Below are 10,174 nucleotides of genomic sequence, written 5' to 3'. Positions count from 1 at the left end.
GTTAGCAGCCTGGAGGCCACACTGCGCAGCGCTGAGCGAGAGTCTGGGGTTGACAGCCTGGCGGATCGGCGGCCACCGCTTCCTCGTGTCCGACAAGGTCTCGGCGGCGCGTCCCCAGGACCACAGGTGAAAACCGACACCCGCCCAGGAGAGTGGAAGTTCCGAGCACCTCGGACCCTACAGCGGAGTACTACTCAGTCCGGGGCAAACCTTGACAACACCACCATGTGGACAACCCTGGAGAGTGGCTCTGAGGAGAGAGCCATGCACAGACTGCCACGAGCTTCAAAGGCAGATTTACAGGCTGGGGGCCCAGGGGTGCCTGCAAGTGGAGGTGGTGTGATGTTTTCGTTTTCAGAGTTTTCGTGAGTTCACCAAAAGCCACTGAATTGTACACTCCTTCTTGCGGTACTGCGGCTTGAATCCAGGGCCTTTGCACAGAGCTACATCCCCAGTCCTTGGTTTATTTTGTGTTTGATTTTGGTTTTTTGGTACCAGGGATCGAACTCCGGACCATGCACTTCCGAGGCAGGCCGCGGAACCACTGAGCTAAATTCCTGGCCCTTGGCTTATTTTTTTAATTTTTAATTTTTCATATCAGGGATTGAACTGGGGTCCTTGTTAATTTTTTTTTAGACAGGGTCTTGCTAAGTTACCCAGGCTGGGCTGAAACTTAGGGTCCTTCTGCCTCAACCTTCCAAACTCCTGGAATTACAGGAGGCCCAGCTACTGAATTTCACACTTTAAAAATGTGACTTTTATTAAAGCCCAGTGTGGTCATGCACATCTGTAATACCAGCATTAAGGAGTCTGAGGCAGTATTGCCAGGAATTTGAGGCCAGCCTGGACTAGTGACACCTGTCTAAAGTATGAATTTTATGCTATATGTAAAAGTTGTATCTGAAATTTTTAAAATAATTCAGTTTAAAAAAGAAGGGCAGCCAGGCATGGTGGCACATGCCTATAATCCCAGCACTCAGGAGGCTGAGGCAAGAAGACTGCCTTGAGTTTGAAGCCAGCCTGGGCTACATAGCGAGACCCTGTCTCAAAAAAAAAATTACAAAACCAGACCGAATGTTGTTCACAAGCATGGAAGCAGATTTATTGTCCCAGCTGCGCCAGAGAATGAAGCAGGAAATCAGCTTAGCTGGGCAATACAGCAAAAACAAGTCTCCAAAAAAAGAAAAAAATGTGAAATTAAAAAGGTATTGTTTAAAAGAGCAGCGCAGGCCAAGGGAAGCAAGCATATGCGGCATAAACTTCAGAGCGAACGAAAGGCACCTAGGTGCTGAGAAAAGGTGGCAGGGACTAAGAGGATGTAAGGCAGGATCCGTGCATTGGTGCAGAGGCAGGTGGGGGCATGGGGTCGGGCAGAGGCACAGCCTGAGCCTAGGGTCCACAGGAAGGGATTGGGAGGCAGCACGCACCCCAAAAACCTCAGCCACCACCACCCACCTGCTCCTTGAGCCTGCCCTGTCTTCCCCGCTCTGCAGTATTCCAGTCTCTTGACAAAAAACACAAAAGAGGAAAGAGAATTGCTAGGTAAACATATTTATTTAATAAGAAAATCTCGGCACTCAGGAGGCTGAGGCAGGAGGATCGCCACAAGTTCAAGGCCAGCCTGAGCTAAACAATGAGACCCTGTCTCAAAAAAAACAAAACAAAAAAAATCTCTTTTTTAAAAAAATAGTGCGTACCTACCAAGGGGCACGCACAGATGCACCAACAGTAAGGCAAGGTGTGCTATGATGGCGCGGTCCTGAGGTTGTGCAGCCGGCCGATAGGCAGGCCCAGAGTCCTTGGCTCTGGGGTTAAGAGGCATGTGTAGCCCCATGGCTCAGTCTTTGTCCCCGTCTCTGCCATCCACTGGGCTAGGGGCCTGCAGGACAAGGAAACAGGAGGAACTGTAGGGCCAGCATTGCCCCTTCTGGGGGTGCTGCCAGGAGTCATCACCATACCTCCAGGTCATGGCCCAAGTCCGGGCCCTTCTCATTCTATAAGATATTGGGCAATCCAGCCGGGTATGGCAGTGCAGGCCTGTGATCCCAGCACTGAGGAGGCTAAAGGCAGAAGGCTCACCATGAGTTCAAGCTCAGCCTCAGTTCAAGAAAATCAGAACCAAAAAATAAGGGCAATGGAGCAGGTGCCAGGCCCCTCCCACTGAGTAGACCCCACCCCCATGGTCAGCACCGAGACTCAGCCCCTACCTGAGTGCCTGAGCCCATGGCAATTGCAGTGGCACTGAAGTTGTGGATGGGCAGGGTGCTGAGCCACTGGGCCATGGAGCGCTCACGCCGCTCGGTGCTGACGATGGTGGGATAGATGTGCTGCTCCTTGAAGGCCACCACCTTGGCTTCCTCCTGTGCCCAGTCCAGGGGTTCATGCAGCCCATCACCACCGAAGCGCTGGTTGTACTTCTCGAAGTGCACCCGCTCCAGCACCAGGCCGAGCCCTGGCGCCTTGGGCACATCCACCTTCTCCTCCCCCCAGCTGCGCTCCAGCACACTCTCAGGGGCATAGCCCTTCACGATGGCCACCACCAGCCCCACCATTTTGCGGATCTGGTGCATCATGAAACTCTGGCCTTTCACCTTGATCACGGCAAACTCCAGGCCCTCGCGCTCAAAGGGTGGCTCGCAGTACATCTCCAGCACGTAGCGCCGTGCACTGGGCTCATGCGGCCCCTTCTGTGAGGTGAAGTTGTGGAAGTTGTGGGTGCCCTTGTAGCAGGCCAGCAGCCGGTTGACCTGCTGCAGCGTCTCGGCGCTCAGGCGGTATGTCTCATCCTGCACGTCCCGGTCCTTGTGGGCAAAGGCAAAGGTGGGCAGCATGTAGAAGTAGGTCCTGGCATCACATTTGTTCTTGGAGTTGAAGCCGCCTGTGACCCTCTTCAGCCCTGGGGATGGAGGAGACGTGCAGGTGAGCAGAACCTGGGGCACTGTGGAGGCGGCACCACTCACTAGTGTTCCTGGAGCCCTGGACCCACAGAAGGCCAGACCCAGAGTGAAACCCGGGCTCTGGCCAAGACTGGAGTTGGCAGGACGTGCAGAAATAAACCCGCCACACCACAGCCTCAGGTGTGGACCAGGCAGCCTTCACCATGCCCACAGTCCCAAGCCTTGGGGAAGCATGGTGAGACCCAGGGCAGCACAGTTTCTCACAGCAGCAAAACTCAGACACAAGCTGAGAGCCCCTGAAGAGAGCCAACCAGATGATCCCAACAGAGCAGGGGCAGGAACCGCAGCCAGAAAGGGAGCCCAGAGCCCCCAGCACAAGAGGCACTGACTGGGCTGCCTATGGCACACTCAAACTCTGGAGGCTGAAGCAAGAGGACTTGTTTGAGGCCAGCCTGGGCAACTCAGCAAGACCTTATCACAGAAGAAAAAAAAAGGCTGGGAATGTAACTCAGTGGTGCAGTACTTGCTTAGCAAAGACAAGTTCCTGAGTGCAATCCTCATAGCCACCAAAAAAAAGAAAAAGGACAGAAGGAAGACTTGTATCCAAGAGACCCATCTATTGTGTCTGTCTGCACAGACTGCTAGAATATTCAGGTAGGAACTACAGGGCTGGGGTGCTACTCAGTGGAGCCCTGCTGGGCATGCACAAGACCCTGGCTTTCCACCCAGCACCACAAAAACTGCCACTGACAGTGGGGCTTGGGACTTTGCTGAGGCTCGGGGCGGGACAAACAGAACTCCCGAAGGAGACGGGTAGGCAGCACCCCACTCCGCCTGCGAGGAGTGCACCCACAGCAGCTTCTCACTTCCAGGACTGACCCACCTTGTAAATGACAAGCAGCAGACGCCCCCACAGCACGGACCCACAGGGTTCTTTTATGTGCCCTCTCCTATTTGTGCAGGTGAGTCTACCCTGGGTGTCCTGTCCTGTGTCAAAGATCAGCATCAGAAACACCACAGTCCCAGGACACCAGGGAGGACTTCTGTGGCCCCTCCCAAACTGCTACAGAAAAGCTGAAAAGTGCCAGTGATGAGCCTGCTGTGAGCCACTCCAGTCACACAGGGACACTAACTGTGGGCAGCCTTTGGCCCCCTGCACACAGATCATGCTCTCAGAGGACTGATGCCGAGGGGCCCTCTGAGGGGATGGGCCTGCGCCAAGCTGTGAAGGCCATCATCGGACAAAGAAAACCATCATCGACATGTGGTGTGCATGCCTACCATCCCTGCTGCTTGGGAGGCTAAGACAGGATCAGAGTTTGAGGCAAATTTGGGCTACACAGCAAGAGCCCATTAAAAAAAAAAAAACTGGGCTCTTTGGCTGGGAGGCTTTTTCTCCCCATCTGCTCCTCAGCTGGTCCCAGAGGACATGGGAGGACTTTCTCCACTCAGCCTCCATGCCCAGACACCCTGCAGCAGCAAGGCACATGTGGCCTGTGTCTCTCTGAGCTCTCTTGGCAGGGCTCACCCAGGATCCGGATGTGGGAGGGAAGGTGGCTGTTGATCTTGTCCAGAAGGTCCTCGATCAGCCACACCTTCAGGGACACGACCTGGCCTGCTGCGGACACACCCTGTGAAACAGGAGAGAAGGAGATGGGTCCCTACCCAGCAACCCAGGCCAGCAGCACCAGCCCTCACAGGCTCCAATTCAGAGCTCTCAGGTGACCATTAGGGATGTTGGGCCCAACAGAGACGCCGGGTCAGGGCACCAGATGGAAACAGAGCCCTATGTGATCTGACTCCCAGCAACTCCAAAGAGAAGGTGCAACACAAACAGGACTGAAGCAGCAAAGATGGCTCCCATCTGTGTCATCTGTGAGGGGCCCCAGGGTGGGGAGGTGGGGACACAGGTGTGCACAGACTGAAAATGCATTGGGTGCACTGAGGACACAGGTCATGGTGAGGCCCTGGGTTCAACCCCAGGACTCAGAGGATAAAAACCTAGCTCAACATTCTTCTTTCTCAGCCTGGTGCCATATGCACCCATCCCACATCAGTCTTGGAAGCTTCCTTGAGTCTTTTTTTTGTTTTTTGAGACAGTGTCTCACTATGTAGTTGAGACTGACCTAGAACTCACTATGTAGCCCAGGGTGGTCTCGAACTCACAGTGATCCTCCTGCCTCAGCCTCCCGAGCTCTGAGATTACAGGCGTGTGCCACCATGCCCAGCTCCTTGAGTCTAATTGCAAGAAAGCAAACAGGAGAACAAAACTATCTCTAATGACAGTAGAAGTAAAATGAAATGTTTAAGCCAAGTCCCTCTCTTGAAATGCTGTTTACTTTCAGAGCTACCAGTGGAAAAATGAAAAAGTAAAAAGTGGTTCAGACACACACAGCAGCCTCTGCCCTGAGCCGTGGCCCTGGTGGATTGTCCCCTGGGTAAGAGGGCTTGGGGCGCCGCTTGCCTTCTCGCTGCCACTCCTGGCCCGGCCAGCCTCTGATCAGACTGGGTACATATGGGCCAGCATCCTGGGAGACATAGGCATCATGACTGGGCATGGTAGCCCATGCCTGTGATCCCAGCTTCCAAGTGCTACAGGCTCACATGCCTGTGCCCTGTGGCCCTGCAGTTTCCCTCAGGTGACACAACTCCAACTCTAGCGAGGGCTGCCCACACAGGCCCTGTGGTCCACTCCCAGGCCCAGGAATGGGATGTGGGGACCTCTCAGCATGGACTGCCAGATGGCCAGCAACTGAGTTCATGACGGACATGTAGACTAGCATGGCAGGGTGCGGAGAGTAAGGAGTGTGTACTATAAAGCATACCCCATTCATGGGTTTTCACACTCAGTGCATGTGGAAATGAGCACACATTGGATATACTGTGTTAAAAAAAACAACTATGAAAACTAATTTCTCCTCTTTCTTCTTGAACATGGATGCTAGAAAATGAACCAGCACAAATGTGGCTTGCCTTTGTGGCCACACAATCTCATCTGCACTGGGGGCTAGTATGGTTGGATCTTAAGCAGAGGTTACAACTATGGTGCCACCTGCAGGAGCCAGGCTAACGAAGGCCAGTGCTGGCAAACACAGTCCTGCCAGCAGCAAGCATCCTGCTCCTGGACCTCTGGCCACATAAACATCCTATTCTAGTCAGGCTCAGCTGATTCCTGCCTCTGCCCTCTGCACCCCAAGAGGCCTGACACATGGCCCTCGGGTGGTAGGTGCCTGCGAAGCTAGGAACAGGCGCCACCCACCTTGTCTGTGCGGGCGCAGCGCTGGAAGGACATCTTCCTCATGTCCTCGCCATGATTCTCAGGGATGCAGCCTGCCCGGACCAGGGCAGACACCAAGTCATCTTCGATTGTCTTGAACTGTGAGGACCCCACATTCCTCTGGAGAAAACACCAGACTATAATGGCCAGCCCGTTTCTGCCAAGTCCCCACAGCCAGAGGCCAGGTGATATGGGCCATATCAGGCCTGCTCAGAACCAGGTCTGTGGAGCCCTCTGGCCCAAAACACCATCCCTGCCAGTGCCCCCTATGGGGAACTGCCAACCAGGCTGGGCTGGCATCCAGGCTTTTCCCAAACCCTCAGCTCAGAGGCCTGCCATGCAGCCTCCTGGGATGGATGCATGCCGGGAAGGGCAGGCTTTCTCCACAGGTCTGTACCCCAAACCTCAGCCTGACCAAACAGAAACTCAGTGACAGTGACACCTGCTGCCCTTCCTGAGGGGGCAACAGTGGTGGGAAAGCCCTTCCCAAAGTCCAGCTTTAGGTTCTTCTAGCTGTCCAGTCCCTTCACACAGTATAAAACCATGAACACTTCCCAAATAGGAATATTAGCCCTCTGTGAGCTGGTCACCACCCCCTCTTCCCTAACTAGGAATTGAGGCAAACAAGCTAGTGAGCTTACAGGCACACACCTTACATACTTAGAATTTCTCTCAAAAAAGGGTAAGTCACCCAGAGAGCAGTGGAGGTAGTCTGTCTGCTCTGCCCAGTGTTTAAGGCTAAATGAGACTAAACCATTCTCCAACCTATGGTCACCATCTACCAGCTGCCAGGAAGTTGGTTTCCTGGCCAGGCTTGGTGGTGCACACCTGTGATTCCAGAACTCTGGGAGGCTGGGGCAGGAGAATTGCAAGTTGGAGCTCATCATGGGCAATTTAGTGATTTAGTAAGATCTTATCTCAAGACAAAAAAATAATAAAGGTTTGCAGATGTAGCTCAGGGCAAATGCCCTAGGTTCAGTCCCCCAGTGCAAATTTACTTTTTAAAAGTAAAATAAATACAAACTGTTTTGTAACTAATATCATTCATAGACAAAAAATTACTCAAACCTGAGTTACACACCATCTTCCTGAACTATTATTTCAGTGGTATCCTTTTTATAGCTGGAAACTTGGTCCTGTGGGCCCTGCCCAAAGAATTTCAAAGAATATGAAACGGGAGACTGAGGGAGGACGATCCCTGAAAGCTCAAGGCCAGTCTGGGGTACATAGACCGTCTCAACCCTGCCCCCTTCCAAAAAAGAACCTGGAACAAGGGAGTGCTGCAGGGGCACACAAGAAGAAACGAGGTCTACCTGATCTTGTGGGCTCCCGTCTGGAAAGGGTTGGGTTGGGGCCTGCTTGCTCATGAGGCTCTGCCCACATGCAAGGCACCCAACCGCCCCCCAAGGGAATGTCCTTGGTCCTCATACTAGTAATCGTGGCCAGCTCAACCTGCCCAAGAGGTCGCACACACTCCCGTGCTAGCAATGAGGAATCTAGGCAGATCTGTCTGCTGACACCCGTGGGCGACGCCTGGGTGCTGTGCCAACCAAATCCCACCTGGCATGATCGCTCACAGAGCACAGCTTGATGAAAGCGGCTGGACTCAAATCTAAATCTTGGCAGCTGGACCACCGACTTGTTTCCTGGGTGGCCCCTTCTCTGAGGCCCTCTGTGGAGCCTCACCTGCATGCCGTGGTAGCCCTTCCCCGAGTAGGCCATGAGCAGCACGATCTTGCGTTTGGGCAGCTTTCGCGGCTGCTCCTGCACCTCGACCTCGCCGCCGCGCAGCCTCTTAGGGGGATTCTGCGCTTCCTCCCAGACCCAGCCCCCGGGAGCTTTCCTGGGCGGGTGCGCTGCCGGCGCGGGGGGCGCCTCCTTCCCGGCCATCAATCAGGCACGGGGGACAGAGCGGCCGGCCGTGCTCAGCTCGAGCCCAGCCCTCGTCCCGGACTCCCCACCTCGGCCTCCCATGGGGAATGGGCGATCTGAAAGGCCAGAACGTGGGCAGCGCCAGGTAGCTGGGTTGGGGGGTAGCGAGGGCGATGCGGGGCGGCGCCGAGTGTTTACCAGCGGGCTCGCAGGCCGGGGCGCGCCGTCCACCTTCCCCAGGCTCTCAGAAGCGCGGCCTGCAGGCTGGGGACGCCCATGCGCGGCAGGTGCGGGCGCCGGCCCCGGACCTCCGGCCTCCTCCGGACCTCGGCGCCTCCACCCAGCCTGAGGGCCCAGGGCTTCCCGCAACTTCCTTGACTCCCAGGTTGATCTCCGACCTGCCCCGCCACTACCCCCGCCCCTCCCAGGGGCCCTTGCTCCCGAGTCGGTGCTCTCGCCCGCGTGTGAGGACCCGGGGTCGCGGCCTCCCGCCCCACTCACGGCGACGGGGATGCAGCCGTAGCCTACCACGTGGGCGAAGGCGGAAGCGGGCTCGCTCCAGACGGCGGCCGGCCGCAGACAAAAGTCCTGGGAGGGGCGGGGTTTCCCGAGCTGCGTGGCGCAGCAGTGAGCGGAGGTGGAAATTGACGTCAGCCGCGGCTGAGACCGCGCGGGAGTCCTCAGGACGACCCAGTCCTCCGCGGACCTAGCACGCGCTGGGCCTCCCACACTTCGTCTCAGTTGCCGGGCCGCGGGGGTCCCGACGTCCGCTCTGGGCAGGCGGTGGCGGCCACCCTGCCGAATTAACCCTCAGGGAACCGTCGTGCCGTCCTATGGCCTGCTCAAGGGATAGACGAAAAGCCCAGTCAGAGCGGTGCAGTGTCTTGTCCTGGGTGACAGCCAAGATTCAGACAGTGCTGGGGCTGCCCCGGGTCCTGGTGCTTCCAGGTGAGCGGTGCAACACAGCTGCACCCGGGACCCCCACACCACACTACACACACTACCCCCTGCCAGCTTCTCACTGGCTCCAGCAGGGATGGTACTAGAAACAGAACAAGGTAAATTCCGTCTGCAGCATCTCCTCCTTCCGTGGGAAGCTCCCCGTATTGCTGTCACTTCACCAGCCAGCCTGATTCCAGGACGAGCAGGCGCTCCCAAGCCCTGCTGTGGGCCCATCCCTGCTCTGCATCTGACAGCATCCTCAACCTGTGTTCCTTCAACTCCTGCTACTTACAGAGGGTAGTCGATCACCTTTGCCCTCCAACACTCCTGTCTCCTTTTCCTCTATAAAGGCTCACTTCTGCTCACCTGACCAGTCTTGAATCGTGGGCAGTGAAGAGAAGCCTGTTCCAGGCCGGGTACTGGACAGTCCAAAGGCTCAGGCAGGAGCATACAGGCTCCTTCCTGTGGGTGGAGTATCAGGGCTGGGCATCCAAATGGAGTCTGCAGTTAAAGAAACCACAAGGGTGCCCTGTGACGGAAGAAGCGATGGGGACAAGGCCAGGAGTCAAGGGCCTCATGGGCCACACAGTGGCCTAGCATGGCTGATGGATTGAGCTCTGTCCAGGAGCACTCAGTGGCCTACTGGTTGCCCAGGCAGGAAGAGAATGGGGATGCGAGCCATCTGTGCTACACGAGCCATTTGTGCTACACAACCCCCAGAGGAGCTCCCACCCCTCTCCCCTCAGAGAGCCTCTCTGCCTTTCAGTGTGCACACACCACCGGAAGCTCAGCAGGTCTCAGCCAGTTGCCACATGTGACTTTCAGGGAGAAGTCAATGCACTTCCCCAGCCCAGTCACGTGGGCCAGCAAATGCCAGGCACAGGGACAATTCCAGGCTAGGAATTCCTGGCAGGACCTGGCCTTATGACACCTCCAGTTTGGCGTCAAACCCTAAGCACCCAGCAGGTCACAGGGGCCAGGTGTTGGGCCTGTTGGGTAAGGGATGAAAGAATACCTAGACACCCTGCCAGCTTGCTGCCACAGGCCATGGGGGGCACTGCGGCTCACCCGTCCCACTGAGGGTAAACTAAGGCACATGGGAATCAGAGGACAGGCTGGCCCACCTGCCTGAGTTCTGCCTCTCTGGGACACCCAGGAATGAGCAGATACCCAAAGGACTGGGTTC

General features: G+C 55.9%; 1 protein-coding gene across 5 annotated transcripts; it reads right to left on the bottom strand.

The window, feature by feature from the left end:
• Window positions 1-1,121: 1,121 nt before the first annotated feature.
• Pus1 (pseudouridine synthase 1) lies at window positions 1,122-8,076 on the bottom strand. Of its 5 annotated transcripts, none has more exons than XR_776379.3 (6): window positions 7,861-8,076; window positions 6,157-6,294; window positions 4,426-4,528; window positions 2,208-2,896; window positions 1,702-2,060; window positions 1,122-1,504 (listed from the first exon to the last, which is right to left on the bottom strand). XR_776379.3 is itself a non-coding variant. In XM_010604257.3 (6 exons), exons 1-5 carry the CDS (start codon window positions 8,062-8,064, stop codon window positions 1,995-1,997), a joined length of 1,200 nt encoding a protein of 399 aa, XP_010602559.1. In that variant the 5' UTR covers window positions 8,065-8,076; the 3' UTR covers window positions 1,632-1,879; window positions 1,959-1,994. The 5 variants fall into 5 exon arrangements, 4 of the variants coding, with proteins under 4 accessions (XP_010602559.1, XP_010602558.1, XP_010602560.1 ...); XM_010604257.3 differs by lacking the exon at window positions 1,122-1,504 and having other exon boundaries at window positions 1,632-1,879; window positions 1,959-2,060; XM_010604256.3 differs by lacking the exon at window positions 1,122-1,504 and having other exon boundaries at window positions 1,632-2,060.
• Between the last annotated feature and the right edge of the window lie 2,098 nt (window positions 8,077-10,174).

The sequence above is a fragment of the Fukomys damarensis genome, unplaced genomic scaffold (assembly GCF_012274545.1).
Source record: "Fukomys damarensis isolate Sample0158 unplaced genomic scaffold, DMR_v1.0_HiC HiC_scaffold_12, whole genome shotgun sequence".
Lineage (NCBI taxonomy): Eukaryota > Metazoa > Chordata > Mammalia > Rodentia > Bathyergidae > Fukomys > Fukomys damarensis.
Note: the sequence above shows the minus strand (reverse complement) of the source record. Positions and strands in the feature narration are given on the sequence as shown.